Below are 17771 nucleotides of genomic sequence, written 5' to 3'. Positions count from 1 at the left end.
ACCTTCGCGCCCTGCTTAGCCCCAGATCCCCCCCGCCCGCCCACATAACCCCAGGCAAAGGTCCCTGGGGTCTTTTTCTCCCTCCCCTCCCCTCCGCCCCGCGCACCTAGGGAAACAGGAGTCCGGCGGCGGCCGTGCAGGACTAACGAGAGACGGAGTCCAGCCTGAGCTGGGGTGAGTCAGGCGCATTGGCGTGGACATCCCACGTCGGCGCTGGGCATCGACGCCGCAAAGCGAGCTCTGACTCACCCCGGCTCAGGCTGGCCTAGACATTTTTGTCCCTCTCGAAAGGCGCCGCCGGACGCCTGGGGGGTTTCGGGTGTTCCCGTCGGACGTGGCAACTTCTGGCATCATCAGCATGATGCGCGTCCGGCGTCCCCCCACCTCCTCCAGGTCCATGCACGTCCATGTGCAGCGGGTGGAGGAGATAATAGATCAGCGCCAATTTAGCCATGCTCGGAGATTAATCAATTCGGGGACGGTGGGAATCCGCTCTGGCCTTTTACTCAGGCCAAATTAAATCCGTCCCCCGTAATTACGCGAGGAGTTAATCCTCCCAGTTAATCCGCACGCCAGCCGCTTCCTTTTCGTTGTTGCTTACCCCGCTTTGACCTACCAGCGAGGGAGGCGCTTCTGCACCCCCGGGAAGGTACCCACCTGCAAAACTCTACTCTTTATCCCCCCGCAAGCCTTAACCCCACCCCCCTTCCTGCACTCGACTCTCTCCCCCCCCCAGCTCTCTGCATTTTGACCCCGGTTTTGGAAGTACCTCCGTCGCAATGACAATCCTGCCCGCTTGCCTGCCGGCCAACCTGAGTCTCCAGCCTCCGCGACCCCCTTCTCCGCTTTTCCAAGCCCATCTCGTATGGGGGGGGGGGCAGCTCCTGCCTCCATCATGCATCATGCAAACCTTCCCCCCGCCAGCCTACCTCAATACCTTGCCCCCAGGGTAGTTACCAACAGTACTTTGCAGGAGTCCTTTCCCCCCAGGCAGGCAGGCAGGCAGGCATCCCTCCCCTTCCCCGGTTTCGCCTCCAGACTTACCAGGGGCGGAACAAGCCGTCCTCCCGGTCCCAAGCGGCCGGGTTCACCAGCCCGACGCGCGTGCGCACTACCGTTTTACGCCAAGCCCCGTCCTTTTTTTTTAAAAGGCGGCGGGGGGGAGAGCTACCAGTATCTGTTTTACGATCTTGCCGTAAAGCAACCAAGTCAGCCGCCGCGGCGTTGTTTTCAGAGGGTCGCCTTCAGCTCTGCGCATGCGCGAACTCGCGGATGGCAACGGCCGCGAGGATCCGGGGTTTTCCGGGCCGTTGGCGGGGAGGTCGCGCGGCGGTTGTCTCGCGCGGTCGCCTTTCCTCGACGTCTGCTGAAGGGCCGGCGAAGGAGGCCCCGTCGGCTTCCGAAAACAGGGTAAACGGAGACGGCTGGAAGAAACGTCTGACGAGGTTTCGGCGGCAGACGCTGTCTATGAAACGAAAGAGGACCCGAGAACTGCCGCCTTGGGCACGCGCTTACTTGGGAGTAAATCCACCACGGCTTATAGTGGGGCTTTACTTCCCAGTAAACGTGCATAGAGATCAGGTCTCCTCGGGTTGACAGCAGATTGAAGAGATCTTACCTGAGTAGCGGTGGGGGGCCGTTGGCTCGGTTGTCTGGACAATTTGCGTGTAGGAAGTCCCAGGTCTAGTCCTTAGTGTCTCCATTTAAAACAGGGTCAGGGAGTAGTAGGTCATGTGAAAAGCCACTGGAGAGCCAGTGAGAGTGGAGAGTGCTGACCTTACTAGACCAAGTGGTCTGACTCAGTGTATGGTAGTTCTCATGTGTTTGTGGGCACTAATTGGGTCTTCATTCATGTTGCTCGTGAGTAAAAACCTTGGTAGCTCCTTGATGTGATGTGACTTCATGTGCTCATGAGCTGTGGGGCTGCCAGTTGTGCACATGAGTGTGTGCGGAGTGGGTCTGCTGCATACATGTAGCTGGTGAGTAAAAACCTTGGTAGGTCAGTGATGTAAGGTGGCTTCATGTGTTCCTGAGTTGTATAGAGGGCTAATTGGTTCCACCAGCTCATAAGCAACATGTATGGAGAACCAATTAACACTCCTATGTGTATGCAAGATCTTGATATGATCTGACTCAGTGTAAGGCAGTTTTGTGTGTTCATGAGTTGTAAGGATGGTGATTGTCTGATAAATCTGCATGCAACTTGGTTATAATCACTTTTCAATCAGTTCCCCCCCCCTTAGGTCAGTGAGTTCACACTTTTGGGATATAGTGACCCACACATTCAAATTTATTTGGCAGGGTGACCCTCTCTCTCTCTCTCTCTCCTAAAAAAAAACAAATACAAATCAATAAAACTGTAAAAGCCTGGGTTTCTGATCCACACTGCTTTAGAGCATGCTTTCATTTTCAGCTGGTACACATTCAGTGTCTTAGGTTAGGCACTGTCCTAGCCATTGTTCATACGTGCAGGAGTAGGAAGGAGGCGGAAGGAGTAGGAAGTGGTGGAACGGATGGCTTCTCTCTGGAACACAAGTGGTGGAATCCAACTTTGAACGTTACTTTGCACAAAACATTCCATGTAGTCAGGGAGCCACTGTGGTGTCGTGGTTAAGAGTGTCAGTTATGATCTGAGAGACCCAGGTTCAAATCCCATTTGTGCCCTGCAAGCTTAGTGGGTGATCTTGGACCAGGGTTGCTGCAAGGACTAGATGGGGGGAGAGAATGATGTCAGCGCTTTGGGAGCCATTGGAGGAACAGGTGGTGTCTAAATGAGTTAAATAAAATAAACAGATGCAAATGGAATATCAGCACAGCATGGAGAAAAGTTCTTCCCTGTCTCGTGGCTTGTTGTTTCAGTTTTATTTATGTTTGGTTACTTTAAAAATTTATATCCGCACCCTTACAGCAAGCTCAGAGTGACTTATAACAAATGTTTTGAAGATGGTTTGTGACATAGTATTCCAAATTGATACAAAAGATTTATCACTTTCTATTGTGTGATGCTGCGGTGGCTCAAGTGGTTAAGACGCTGAACTGCAGGCTGTGGAAGGTCAGTAGTTCAGCGGTTCAAGACCCAGGTACCGCAAGACAGGGTGAGCTCCTGTCTCTAGTTCCAGCTCCTGCCAACCTAACAGTTCGAAAGCAAGAAATTGCAAGTAGATAAATAGGTACCACTTCGGTGGGAAGGTAACAGCGTTCCGTGCGCCTTGGTGTTTAGTCATGCCGGCCACATGACCACGGAAACGTCTTCGGACAGCGCTGGCTCTTCGGCTTTGAAACGGAGATGAGCACCGCAACCCTAGAGTCGGACTCGACTGGCTTTCGAGCAAGGGAACCTTTACCTTTACCTTTATTGTGTGATGCTATGCAAGACGAATTAGTTAAACCATCAATGGTAGTTTGGATGCAGTATATAGGACATAGTCTGGATATAGATGATTGGCCTAAAATATGGAAAGCTGTTAAACTGTTAAGATCAACATCATTTAAAGAAAATACTCTTAAAATGTTTTGTAGATGGCACTGGTCACCAGACAGAATGGCTAAAAGTTATAAAGAGGTATCAAGAAATTGTTGGAGATGTCTCACAGTTCAAGATTGGATTGGATATAATGTTTTGAAGATTGTTAAGCAGTGCAAAATTTGTTAAAAAATTCAATAAATAGAGTTGTAAAAAAAAAGAAGAAGAAATTGTTGGAGATGTAAAAATAATATAGGCACATTTTCCCATCTCTGTTGGTGTGAAAAGATTTACAAATTTTGGAAATGTATTAACCAGTTAATAATAGAGATTGTGGATATAAATTTACAACTGTTACCGGAAATTTACCTATTAAATATAATACCAGATGGTTACGGACGCGACAACACATGTATTTTGATATATATTCTTACTGCATCAAGAATTGTTGTTGTTCAGTCGCACAGTCAAGTCCGACTCTTCGCGACCCCATGGACCAGATCACGCCAGGCCTTGCTGTCTTCCGCCGTCCTCTGAAGTTTGCTTAATTTCATGTTCGTTGCATCTATGACACTGTCTAACCATCTTGTCCTTTGCCATCCCCGTCTTCTTTGACCTTCAAGCTTCCCGGCATCAGGGTCTTCTCCAGTGAGTGCTCCCTTCTCATTTGGTGGCCAAAGTATTTGAGCTTCAGTTTCATTTCAGTTTCATCAGTTTCAAGAATACTTATAGCCAAATGTTGGAAATCTGAAAAACTGCCCACAAGGGATGAATGAGTTGGTTACAAAAATATATGAAATTGCAGAAATTGACAAACTGAACACGATATTGCAAGGGAAAGACACAAGAACTTTTAAAAAAATATGGTATAGAGTGTATAAATGGTTTGGAAAGAAGGTTTACTGTAAACTTCAAAGAATGAACTATGTATATCCATTTGTTTTTTATTTTCTTTTGTAAATAACAAAACTTATAAATAAATGTGTTAAAAAAACCAACAAAATATAAGGTACCACCTGCAGTCAGAGGAAGTGCAATCTGTTCTACCACCTTAGGGCTTTGACACTTCACTCACTACCATGTGTGAACTAGGCCAGAGACGAGGTATTCTGTATTGTGCAAGAGAAGGGAGAATGCCACTTTCAATTTGTGGTTTTATTTTTTAGTTACTTCATTTTTACCCTGCCTCTCTCCCCAGTGGGGATCCAAAGCAGCTTACATTGTTGTCTTCCCCTCTATTTTATCCTGTACCAGCCCTGTGAGGTAGGTTAGGCTGAGAGTGTGTGACTGGTCCACGGTCACCCAGCTTCTTCAGCAGAGTGGGGATTCGAACCTGGGTCCTCCAGATTCTAGCAGTCCGATACGCCAAGCACTTTAAAAAGCTTATCTGATCAGTTTTAAGAGTACCTACATTAATCTGTTAATCAAAACTGTTAATCAGCTGTTGTCCCTTACATTTATACTTCGTCTGTTTCTATTGTGAAATTCTGGGCAGCCTACAGAAGTTTCCCAATCCGACCACGTGCCTCATAGCCACAAGCTGGGTCCCTGAACACTGTTGCTGTGCTGAGCAATCCTAAGCATATGTACTCAGATGTATATCTCACTGAGTTCTGGGGAACATATTCTCTGGTAAATGTGTTTAGGATCGCAGGGCTGTTGTTTTAAAGATAGAAATGTTTTCTGCAAATGGGGGGCACATGCATTTCTGCACTGCTGCTGTGCTGTTGACTCTTAAGGAGTAGGCTGAGTTGGGTAAAAGGGAGTTGATGACAGGCAGGCACAGGGCTGAATCACCCACACTTTTGTTTTTGTTTTTCATCTTTGCAGATTGAGTGTTGCTGAGCCAATTGACTGGATTGTTTACTCTGAGGGCAAATTGCTGGTTTATGTCATGTACTGTGTGGAGAGTTACATCCTGATAATTTGCACTTGTGGTCACTCTGTCATTCAGTTTCTCGTTTTGCATTTTGGCTCAGAGGAGCCCAGCATATCAACGACAGGCAGAACAGCAGCTGGCAGAAGGGAGATACAAGTACGTCATGAGTTACTCCTGGCCTCTGCAGTCACTCCAGTGAGAACTCAGTTGTTGTTGGGTTTTTCCCCACTAAAATTCCTAATACTTATTTTTAAAAAGGTTGCTACCAATTCCTGGCTATTCCTGTCATCCCTTTTAAATGTACTGTAAAAATGACTGTATTTCCGAGAACTCTTTTGCCAGGTTCATGGTCCAGCAAAACACAAGAGAGAATCTGCCAATACTGGCTCCAGGATGGCCCTGGTGGGGGAGGCCATAGGGAAGATGCACTGAGTGGGCCTTTTTTGGCCTGAAAGGGCAAGTGAGTGTGAGAGCAAACTGACAGTTCCTCATGCTGCTGCTTTTGGTTTATTGTAAATCACATGCTTTTGGTTTATTGTAAATCACATAGATGAACAAAACCTATTGAGGCAGACTCAGCATGGGTTCTGTAAGAGAAGAGCTTGTCTCACTAACCTGTTAGTGTTCTTTGAGGGGGTGAACACACATGTGGACAAGGGGGATCCAATAGATATTGTTTACCTTGACTTCCAGAAAGCTTTTGATAAAGTTCCTCATCAAAGGCTCCTAAGTAAGCTCAAAAATCATGGGATAAAAGGACAAGTCCTTTTATGGATCAAAAACTGGCTAATTAATAGAAAACAGAGAGTGAGTATAAATGGGCAGTTCTCCCAGTGGAGGGGGGTAAGCAGTGGGGTACCACAGGGATCAGTACTTGGTCCACTGCTTTTTAACTTGTTCATTAATGATTTGGAGTTGGGAGTAAGCAGTGAAGTGGCTAAATCTGCGGATGATACGAAGTTGTTCAGGGTGGTGAAAACCAGTGAGGATTGTGAGGCACTCCAAAGGGATCTGTCAAAGATGGGCGAGTGGGCGTCAACATGGCAAATGGGGTTCAATGTGGCCAAGTGCAAGGTGATGCACATTGGAGCCAAAAATCCTAAATATAAATACACATTGATGGGGTCTGAACTGGCAGAGACTGATCAAGAGAGAGATCTTGGAGTTGTAGTAGATAACTCACTGAAAATGTCGAGACAGTGTGTGACTGCAATAAAGAAGGCCAATGCTATGCTGGGGATTATTAGGAAGGGTATTGAAAACAGATCAGCCAATATAATAATGCCCCTATATAAATCAATGGTGAGACCTCATTTGGAATACTGTGTGCAGTTCTGGGCACCACACCTTAAAAAGGATATTATAGCTTTGGAAAAAGTGCAGAAAAGGGCAACTCGAATGATAAAAGGGTTGGAACACTTTCCCTATGAGGAAAGGTTAAGGCGCTTAGGGCTCTTTAGCTTGGAGAAACGACGACTGAGGGGTGACATGATTGAGGTTTATAAGATTATGCATGGGAAAGAGCAGGTAGAGAAAGAGGTACTTTTCTCCCTTTCTCACAATACAAGAACCCGTGGGCACTCCATGAAATTGCTGAGCGGTCGGGTTAGAACGGATAAAAGGAAGTACTTCTTCACCCAAAGAGTGATTAACACATGGAATTCACTGGACCTCCTGATGGCACCTGGTATTTCTGGCCACTGTGTGATACAGAGTGTTGGACTGGATGGGCCTTTGGCCTGATCCAACATTGGCATCTCTTATGTTCTTAACTGTATCCTTTTGAAACTGTTGTCTCAAATAGGAAAAATTGTTGTTTTCAAAAGGATTTTTTTTTGTGTGGAAATGTAATTATGGAATTAGAAATCACAAGAAGATTAGGAGGCTTGTGGGGGAAGGGAAATCCTATCCCTTCTGCTCCCCCGCTCTCTTCTGGCGCTGCTTAAGTCACTTGACTTCCTTCCTCCATTTTGGTTCCACCCCTTCCCACCCACTTTTTTTCTCCCCCCTCCCCCATCTGCCTGATCTTTTGCCATACTTTTTTCTTCCTGTCACCACTTCCTTCCTTCCATTGGCTGTGTGAGAGAGTTCCCCCCTCTCCATTTCCTTCGTCCTTCTGGTTCTGTTCCTGCTTTCTCTCCCTCACCCTTGTTGCTGTTGCTCCTTGCAATGGTGGATGTCCTGTTGTTGTTTCTGGTTGTCTTAGCAACTCAAAATGGTGACCCAGGTCTTGCCATCTTGTGAGGGATTTTATCCACACAACAGCCATACTTGTGTATTAGATATGTGATAAGATTTTGCCTCTGGAGTTGTTATTCTGTGTTTAGTGTTTAGCCTTATCTAATCTTCCCTTGGTATCATGGAAATAGAAATGTGGGTACGTGTGGATTACTTGTTAATCTGTGCTGCCTTATTAAACTTGTATCTAGCAAATGTTCACAAAGCAGTGCTGAAGCAATTTGTGATGCTTTTGAATGAAAAAACAGGAATTTCAGCAAAAGTCACCCCCCCTTTTTTATTTGTTTAAGACTTCAGGTTTTCGCCCTCCTTCAGATTCTTGCCACGATTGGATCGGACCTCCTGATCAGCATTCAAACCTCCGGCCAATAATATTTTATATTCCTAAACATGAATCTCCACTGGAACGCAGACTTAGAGAACTTAGACAAGAAACGCAAGCTTGGAATCAGCAATTCTGGGCAAACCAGAATGTATTGTTTAAAAAGGTAAGCGTGCAGCAAAAATGCAGAGCCACTTGGTGGTGCTGGGAATCTTGCAGTGTGGATTGCCAAGAGACTCGAACAAAGTTTTTCCGCTGTTGTTATATTGTGTGATGTAGAGGCTGATCTTTGTTTTTTCGTAAGTCATATTTACTTATTTAATTATACCACACCTTTCTCCCCTATGGGGACTCAAAGCCGCTTACATCATTCTCTTCTGCTTCCTTTTCTCCACACAACATCCCTGTGCGGCGGGTTAGGCTGATAGAATGTTAACTGGCCCAGTGTCTCCCAGTGAACTTCTGCAGCTGGAGTGGGGGGTTTGGATCTGGGTCTCCCAGGTACTAGTCTGACACTCTTAACCACTACACTCTGCTGCCTCTCAACTCCTAATAATGAAATAATGACGAGTATATCCTTTTTAATTCCTAAATACCCAAAATAATGTGCATTAAAAAGTTCCACTGTTTTTTTAAAAAAGCTCACAGTACTTCACTTATTTATTTATTTATTTATTTATTATTAATCAGATTTATATCCCGCCCTCCCCCGTAGGGCGCAGGGCAACTTACAGGGCAAGAAATCTTGCAAATAAAAACATATTATTCCGATATTTAAAACTTAGCATGGACGGATCTATTATATTTCCTCTGTTGCTGAAGAAAATGTTTCTGTACAAGCTTGTTTTAAATTGGTCATAAGTATGGGCCCATAGTCAGCCAAACAGACAACTTAGACATTATGAAGCTTCCTGTGGGCACAGGTTGATTGTTTGCAGAATGGTCACTAAACGTTTCCTGAACAAGAGGCGGTCACCAGGTAATGTACTCAGTGGATTAGGTTCTAGGGTTGCTTAGACCTTATGGACAAAATGAAGTTATAGCAACTAATATCTTTAAATGATGATATTTCAGGAAAAAGAAGAGTTCGTTCGCTCCAGATTGAAAGCCAAAGGTCTAGAATTGAGAGATGAACAAGGTTAGTGAAACCATTGTTTCTGTAATTGTATGGTTCCTTAAAGAGAAGGTTCTGGTTGTTTCCTGGATTTTAATCTTGATGAAATGTTGTAGTGCAAACGATTGCACTTGATCAGTAGTAAACAAGGCATAACCCTGCCTTTTTGGAACAGAATTTGATTATGAACAAATTGCAACTGACTTATGGTGACCCTAGCCTGGGGCTTTCAAGGCAACTGAGACACAGAGGTGGTTTGCCATTGCCTGCCTCTGCAGAGCCTTCATTAGTAGTCTCACATCCAAGTACTGACCTTGCTTAGCTTCCAAGATCTGACGCGATTGGGCTATATACCATGCTGCCCTCCCTCCCACAGAATTTGATTAGGGGTAACATATGGTATGATCTTGGTAATCCATACCCTCAGAATCTTTGCTACCCTCCCTTGCTACCTGCACTGCTTGAAGCCTTATATTCTTTTGGGTTATGATTCCAAGAGGAGGGTGGGAAGAGAACTTTATTGTCAGAAGAATATTATGAAAAACACTTCTCAAGAGTCTGGATGCTGAGGTGACAGCTAGGTCATTCCTGGGTTTACTGTGAATCTGCAGCTACTCAGTTCCTAAAGTCCTCTCCCCCCCAATACTGATCTGTTCAGCTTAACCACTTATTACCAGTATTTCTGCCATATTATTTAATCTGCAAAACATTTAAAAATCTTTTCTGAGTGTACCTTCGCAGTGGTCCCAGATCACTGTTTTTCACGTCTTGTATATCACGAAAGTAGGCTGTGAGACTGTGACTTGCCCAAGGCCATGCAGCAGGGAGACTAGAACGCAGGTCTCCCACATTCCAGCCTCGCACTGTATGCTGTGCCTAATTTTTCCTGGGGCTTGCATTTAAATGTATGTTCCGGCATGCTTAAAATGTTTTCTGACCCAAGTGTTGTGCAATCTTATTTTTAGGGCAGAGAGTAACACTGGACGCTGAAGAAATGGCTGAATTTTACAAAGCTTTCTTAAGTAAAAACTATAAAAAGCAGCTATTTTATAACAGGTGAGAATCGTGACTCCAGCATATAGAATATTCCTTCCCCCTTTATTTATCAAGTCTCTCCAGTCTTCTTCAGACTGAAGTGTTTTAAAGTACAGCAATTAGAAAGGACTTTAATTTACATTGCTCTGCCACCCCTGCAGGGTTCTTTACACAAAAACATCACAATCCCCACATCATCCACTTCTAATCCCTGTTAAATAGGACTGGAGGAATAGACAACAGACAACTGGGATGAGTCTGTGAAGAACCCAAGAGGAATTACCACACTTCAGAAAATGGTTTGTTTTAGGGGTTTTAGGGGAGTCTGAAAGGTTCTTCACAAATCCTAGACTCATCATCATCCAGATGTGATTAGTTTTCTTGTCTCTTGGTACACAAGGTATTCCTACTGTTCAGTCCCAGAATAACAGAGTGGTATGTAGGAAACAGAAGAGAACACAAAAGGTACTACTGAGTACCAGAGGCCACAAAAAGAAAAGAAAAAGAGCAATTCTCCTTGCCTTTGTAAAAACAAATGGTTATTTTTGTGATCTCTGGTACTCAGTAGTACCTTTTGTGTTCTCTTCTGTTTTCTGTATACCACTCTGTTATTCTGGGACTGAACATTAAGAGCACCTTGTGTACCAAGATACAAGAAAGCTCATTTCATCTGGATCATGATGAGTCTAGGATTTGTAAAGAACCGTGGGATGATAGAGCAATCTAAATAAAAATCCTTTCTAATTGCCATACTTTAAAACACTTTTCTAAAGAACAGATGCTGGCCGTTCTTAAAAAATTCATTGTGGACAGATATGTTAACTTCACAGCAAAGGATCGATCTGCTGAGCCACATCTGACTTTTTTGATGATTTTTCCTGTCGAATTATTCCACATAAGTGACTGTTAGAATTGATTTAAAAGTTAATTTTTTAAAAATCGATTAAAAGGTAAACCTGTTTAAGGTACCTTAAAAATGATCTAGTTTATGTTCTAGTTCACAGAAGCTAGAATAAAAACTTGTGGCTTTAAGAGGTGCCACAAGGCACCTGTTTATCTTTTTTGTTCAGTTCTTGGATACAATAAAAATGCTCCCCCTCTTGGTAAAAAAAATCTGTGATGCCCTGAAAGCTAAATATTTCCAGGCTGCATTGGTATTTGAATAAATCATCTTAGTTTATATTATTACTCATTACCCTGGTATGTGCAGTATGTAACTCTGCTCGCCTGGGGGTATGTCGTATTATACACATAGAGTTGCTGTTTTTGACTTGGCACTTTAGAAAATTAAAAGCAGAAGAGTTTGTAGCCTGTTCTGCTTTAAGAAAGGACAGGAAAAACAGTGTGCTACAAACCAAGATTTCCCAATCTCCTGTCTTCTTCCTGTCGTTTCAAAATACTTTTAGAAGTACCCTAATTGTGTATTTTTGCTGATGTGTTTCCTTGTTTCTGAAATATAGGGATTGGTACAAACGGAATTTGACCATCACATTCATCATGGGTCGAGTGGCATTAGAGAGAGCATGGAGAAGACTTGGGTTTAAAAAGATAAGAACTGAGGGCTAGTACGTTGCAGCACCAGGTACCTTGGGAAGATGGCCTTACTATTTCTTAGAAACCGAATTGGAATGGTGGCTGTCCTCAGGTCTTGAAGGAGCTTCAGATATGAATGAAAGTTGAGTTGGGTCTTTCTCTGCTACTTTTTATAGCACCAGATATCTCCCTTTTAGTTGAAAGATAAACTGGTAACATCAAAATTGTACCGTATTTATAGAAAAAAGGGCTCATGGTGTCTTTATTTCTGGTTCCACAAATCAGTTTTCGTGCCTTCTTTGTCTGTGGCCTGGCACTTGCATTCCACATTGGTGAAAACACGTGTCAATCAGGTTTCACAACATAATACAAAATAAGTTCTAAAGAGCTTGATAAATGTATCATTTTTTAATTTTCTTGTTGTCCAACTCTTACGATGCAATCCTAAGCAGAGTTACACCTTTCTAAGTCCATTGACTTCTGTTTTGGGAAGGTGTAATTGTGCTTAGGACTGCCTTGTTAGTTACTCAGCTTCCAGGAAGAAAGCGATTGTAAATCTGGACCAAGCTATAAGAGTGCTTGCAAACACCACTTCTTTTTGCCAATTGTTTTTTGATCACCCTTCAGCTACTGCAGGTGCTTAATTCTGCATTCCTTGAGAACCAAAGTGCCAAAAGTCTGTTTTATCTTAGGGGGGTTTCTGGGTATTAATGATCTGTCACCATGTTTAACAATCATCTAGTCTAAATGAACACTGTGTATTGAGCCGGAATTGTGTATTGCATGCCAGTTTAGGCTGTGCCTAGATATAGTGGCAATGTTCTTCTTGTTAAACAGACTGCGAATACTGTCCTTGGCTGTTCATGAGAATGGCGGTAGTCCCTTGCAGCTGCCTCAGCATCTATATAACATCAGATCTGGCTGTGTCCTGATCTTGATTTTTCAAGGAAGCCAACCCAGTGTTCCTCTACCATTGATCGAATTCATGAAATTACAGTTAGTTGATTCTGTGTATTCATCCGTCAGGGTATAAGCTTGAAGGAAGACTCCCTCTTTCTAAATATAATCGTAATCGAGATAAGTCTTTTCTGGAGCCGTTTGCCTCTTTAGAAGTGTTGAAGCGAACAACTTAATAACCCTGCTGAAGTTTCGGGTATTGGTATGGAGCTGTGTCCGTTTACATTAAGGCATCTGTGATGTCTGAAGGATGTCACCTGTCAGATGGCTCATTCTGTCCTTTAGCAGAAGGCTAATTAAGGGTGATTGAAGATATGTAGGACAACATCACTAGAAAATGTCCCTGTTTTCCCTCTAGGCAGGTTCCTGTTACGATTCTGCACTCGCTTCATGGCCCCATGTAGTAGGATAGTCATTTAATAGCGTGTTGGCTGTATAAATCAAAAATTCAAAAGGACGCTGATGTGTTATTGTTTCACTACACTTAATTTCTTTAGTTCCGTAACAGAGGGGTTAATGTGTCAGTCTGAACTGGCTAGTTCAGCCAGTTAGGGCCTTGAAGGAATTATTCTTTTGTTGGCGGATTTTTAAACCAAAGGACTCCTTGTGTATACACTGTGTAAACGGTGGCAATTTTTTTTGTGCAGATACCAATGATCAAGTTCATTTTGTAGATCTTTCCACATACTCATCCAACTTTCATGTCCTGCATGAGGCTCCTCCCTCTCCGGCTCTGATGGCTTGCCCTTGGCTGTCTCCCCAGGCCTCAGGATGGGGAAGGGGGGGGGGGTTAAGCCACCTTATTTCTTCTCCTTTCCCCAGGACCACAGCTCTTGCTACATTAGAGCTGCAGCCTCCTCTCTGGCCTTTCCCAGGAACCTTCCTTTAAAGACCCAAATAGCCCTGCCCCTTCTCTGGGCATACCCGGCCTCTCTCCGAGGGAGGGCAGTGATTCGTTCCTCCCTGTCCCTCCTACTGGGCTGCTGGATGGCTCCTCCCCCCAGCTGCCCTCCCTCCTGCCCTGTTGGCTATGCCAGGGGTTGGCATACTTGCTATTGTGCAGGCTTCTCCAGCCCCGTCCTGGCTTTGGCTGTGGAGGCTGCCGTCCTCTCTGGGCTGCTCCAGTGTTGGGCCCTAGCTGGTTCTTCTGCCTGAAGCTGGAGTCACGGTGCCAGGTAAGGGCCCCACCATGCTGTCACCTGGGAGGCTGCTTGGCTCTCTGTCAGCAGGGATGGGGCTGCTGGGAGCTGCGACTCCCATAGTGGCACGGGAGGGTCTGGTCCTAAGTCTGGCAGTGTCTCTGGACACATTGCTACTTATGAATCATTCTTGACTCAGACCAGAGGTCCACGGCTGCTTTCAGTTTGTGCATGACCAACAGCCCACACTTGCCTAAATTTCATTGTATATTACTTTTGGTACAACTGGTGCCATTGGATGTACTTTCTGGTGAGATGCATTATTCAAGAGAACGGTGTTTGTTGTAAGAAAAAAATGATATTTTCCAATAAAAGGTAAGCACTTTGACAATCTATTAATAATGATGAATGTAATGTCTTTCCATAATCAGTTATCGAATGTACCAGTGACAACACCATTGTACAGTGATGAAAATTTAAAGTGACTTTGGAAGGAATTTCTACTGTATTTAATAAAATGCTTAATTCAAATAACTTTTGTCTTCTCTGTGTGTTTAGGCCTTTGATTATGAATGATGGAAGTGTCCAACCTCAATAAAAACGATTCACTCCAGAAAAATCAACTGTTTCTCTGTTGGCATAGTCATTGGGCATAGTCACTAGGCTTGGAAGAAACAGAGAGGTCTTTGAGTAGGAAATCATTACTTTATGGATTCATTTATACTCTGCTCTTTCTGGCCTCCTTAGGGCGAGCGAGACAGGTAACCGATTAAAAACATATGTAGTAAAAACACATCTTTAAGACCATTAAAATCAAACAAAAACATGTCATGCAAACAATTTAACAAATCATGCAATTGCTGCAATAAGTTCAAAAATTACAGAACAATGACAATCAAATGTAGGCTTATTCTGATGTATTATTTTCAAATTTCTTCTTTTATTCCATAGGTCAAATGACGAACATCTCGAGTTTCCAGAGTTCGTTTCGAGTTCTTTATCAAAATTCTGTGTTGTGGTGGTATTTTTCAAACAATCCAATAGTAGGAATCTCAATTTCCAAATGGCTATGAAATAGCTCCCATGTTAGCCAGAAGTTTCTCAACAATGGGAGCTATTTCATAGCCATTTGGAAATTGCGGGAAGCCTGAAGAAGGGGAGGGAGGGAGGGAGAAAGGGGAAAAGGGTATATTGTTAATGATGAAATGGTATAATATTGGACATGTTGTTATATCCAGATAATAAAATGGGTTTTTTAAAAAATACACATAAGTACAATAAATAGATAACAATTCAAAACAGCAAAAAAGGAGGGATTGCACTAACGGAATGCCAAATGAAACCAAAAGGTCTTTGCCTACAGGTGGAAGATGGTAACAGAAGGGGACAGGTGAGTTTCTTAGGGGAGAGGATCCCAGAGTTTTGGTAATACCACCCTGAAGGCCCTTTCCTGGATTGCCACACACCTAATCTCAGAAGTTGGGAGCACCCAAAGCAGGGTCTCAGAAGATGACCATAGCACTTGGGTACGTTGGTAAGGGAGTAGCAGTCCTTCAGGTATGCTGGTACCAAGCCATGTAGGGCTTTAAAAGTCAACACCAGCACCTTGAATTGTGCCTGGAAACAGATTGGGAGCCGAGCCAGTGCAGATGGGCCAGGAATGGAGTGATATGGTCCCTCCAACCTACTCCAGTCAATTTACTGGCTGCAGCATTCCGCACCAACAGGAGCTTCCAAACTTTTCTCAAGGGCAGCCCATGTAGACTGCACTGTAGTAATTCTAGCTGTAACCATGGCATACACCATAATGGGAATTCTGCCCAGGGAAGGATGCAGCTGACTAACCAGTCAAAGCTGGTAAAAGTCGTTCCTGGCCACAACTGCCCCCATCGGTAAGACTGGGTCCAAGAGCACCCCCCCCCCCAAAAAAAACCTAGGGACCTGTTCCTTCAAGGGTGAGTGCATCTATAATGACTGAGACTTCAAGTCCTGGGTCAGATTTTCCACTTGTAGCACTTCCATCTTACCATGATTAAGCTTCAGTATGTTAGGCTGCATCTGCTCCACAGCTGCCTCCAGGCACCATTATTCAGGATTTCTATAGCCTCCCTGAGACCAATCAAGTGTGGGATAGAGGACAATCTTTGGATGATCTCACCTAGAGGGTTTATAGAGTTGTTGAAAAGCAATAAGGAACAAGATGGAGTCTTGTGGGGCCCCAGAAGCCAAAGAACGTTTGAACTAGAGTCCCCCAGCACCATCTTCTGAAACAAACTCTTCAGGTACGACTGGAATGACCCTAGAATGGAACCTACCGGAAACAAGGTCCATAAGGATACCATGATCAATGGTAGTGCTGAGGATTTCTATTTTCTTTGCACTTATAACACTTTTTTTAAAAAAAACATTTATATTTGTGATCTGTACAGGGCTTTAAGGTGAATAAACGGGACAAATTAAAAATATGCTACATAGTAAAATTAAAACAATGAAAAATTTCATTTTCCTAGCCAGAAAATGCTAGGAGACTTTTGCTAATTGGACTCTCAAGAAGTGAATTGCAGAGTTTAGGGTCTACTGCCCAAGAATACTTCTGGCACCTGGAGCAAATCAAGCATTTATTGACAGCTAAACAGCATTTGCCATGACCAGGATAGGCCAGGATAGCCCAGTCTCATCAGATCTCAGAAACTAAGCAGGGTTGGCCCTGGTCAGTATTTGGACGGGAGACCACCAAGGAATACCAGGGTTGTGTGAGGCAGAGGCAGGTGATGGCAAACCACCTTTGAACATCTGTCTCTTGCCTTGAAAACCCCATGGGGTTGCCGCTAATCAGCTATGACGGCAAGGAATTTAGTGCCCAGGCGTGTGCTATGGGACTACATACCTCTAACCCCCCCCCTGCTGTACATGGATTCTTCCCACTTCCCTTATTGATGATTTTGTGTAACCTCTGATCATGCTTATTTGTCTGAGCACCAAAGGAGAAAGCAGGAGAAACAAGGCTACCCTTCAGTGGTAGGGGTCTGCACCAACCTAAATGTGCACAAACTCATACAGGCTTTCAGAACACACTGAGCACCAGAAGTTTTAATTCTTTTAAAGTTTATAAATAGATGGTACTTTCCTCCTGTCAGAATCCATCACATAAACCCTAAATTAAGCTTAAAATGCTGGAAAAACTGTGGGCAAACAGGAGATTGCTTACATTGTTGGTGGCACTGCCCAGTTATTAATTGCCGGACGCAGCTCTTCTCTCCCACTGGTTGAACTCTGGAGAAAATAAAAATAAAACCAAACTAATCTCATGCCTCCTAGCGATTGCAAGAATTTTAACTGCAAAAAAAAATAATGGAGAGACCAATCAGGCCTCTTACTCTTCTAATGTGGCAAAATAAATTATGAGAACACTTTATTTTAAGTAAAATGATGAGCCAATCAATCGTGCCCAACTGCCAAAAAACATTTCAAGCTCTTTGGTTTCCTGTAGTAGAATACTTAGCAGAAAAGGAGATAATCCCTAAAAACCCATATCATCGAGACCTGGGGTTTTTTTACCAGTTATAATGTGACAATGTTTAAACTGATATACTGTACTAAATAAGAGCTATTCAAAACTACGTGGTAAATGTTGATGTCAACACTAAGCTGATGAAAAATGCTTTCTTTTATGCTGTTAAGTTTATGTGCACTTATCCTGTAAACAATTGTTATTACTTGTTATTGGAATTTTGCAGGGCTTTTTTTGTAGAAAAAGCCCAGCAGGAACTCATTAGCATAATAGGCCACACCCAACAACAGAAACTCATTAGCATATCCAGCCATATTAGGCTGCACCCCCATGTTACCAGAAGTGTGGTCATCCAGCCACACCCACCTTTTGCTTTTTATTCTGTTTACCTTGTTTGTGGTCAAAACCCAGGGCTTTTTTTGTAGCAGGAACGCCTTTGCATGTTAGGCCACACACCCCTAATGTAGCCAATCCTGATGAGTTTCTGCTGTTGGGTGTGGCCTATTATGCTAATGAGTTCCTGCTGGGCGTGGCCAACTCGGGAGCCGGCCGGAACTCCGGACCTGTGCGTTCCTGCCCA

General features: G+C 43.8%; 2 protein-coding genes across 6 annotated transcripts in view; one reads left to right on the top strand and one right to left on the bottom strand.

The window, feature by feature from the left end:
* The window catches only part of BAG5 (BCL2 associated athanogene 5), a 9335-nt gene extending 7669 nt beyond the window's left edge, over positions 1-1666 (bottom strand). Inside the window, exon 1 of one of the 3 annotated variants that reach the window (XM_015417813.1) lies at positions 1619-1666. The gene's annotated coding sequence lies outside the window, so the exon portion shown is untranslated. Of the gene's footprint in view, positions 1-106; positions 157-1044; positions 1106-1618 lie in introns of those variants that run through there. The other 2 variants (XM_015417814.1, XM_015417812.1) reach the window with 2 other exon arrangements.
* Positions 1238-11926, top strand: APOPT1 (apoptogenic 1, mitochondrial). 3 transcript variants are annotated; one of them, XM_015417816.1, is made up of 5 exons: positions 1238-1410; positions 7871-8068; positions 8977-9040; positions 9982-10072; positions 11512-11926. In XM_015417816.1, the coding sequence occupies exons 1-5, from the start codon at positions 1273-1275 to the stop codon at positions 11615-11617; spliced, it is 597 nt and encodes a 198-aa protein (XP_015273302.1). In that variant the 5' UTR covers positions 1238-1272; the 3' UTR covers positions 11618-11926. The 3 variants fall into 3 exon arrangements, with proteins under 3 accessions (XP_015273302.1, XP_015273301.1, XP_015273303.1); XM_015417815.1 differs by lacking the exon at positions 1238-1410 and adding an exon at positions 5309-5498; XM_015417817.1 differs by lacking the exons at positions 1238-1410; positions 11512-11926 and adding exons at positions 5309-5498; positions 10213-10289.
* The last annotated feature ends 5845 nt before the right edge of the window (positions 11927-17771 follow it).

Source organism: Gekko japonicus, unplaced genomic scaffold (genome assembly GCF_001447785.1).
Source record: "Gekko japonicus isolate JY-2015 unplaced genomic scaffold, Gekko_japonicus_V1.1 scaffold270, whole genome shotgun sequence".
In the NCBI taxonomy this organism is placed as follows: domain Eukaryota; kingdom Metazoa; phylum Chordata; class Lepidosauria; order Squamata; family Gekkonidae; genus Gekko; species Gekko japonicus.
The sequence above is the reverse complement of the archived record's forward strand: the minus strand, read 5'-3'. Positions and strand labels throughout refer to the sequence as shown.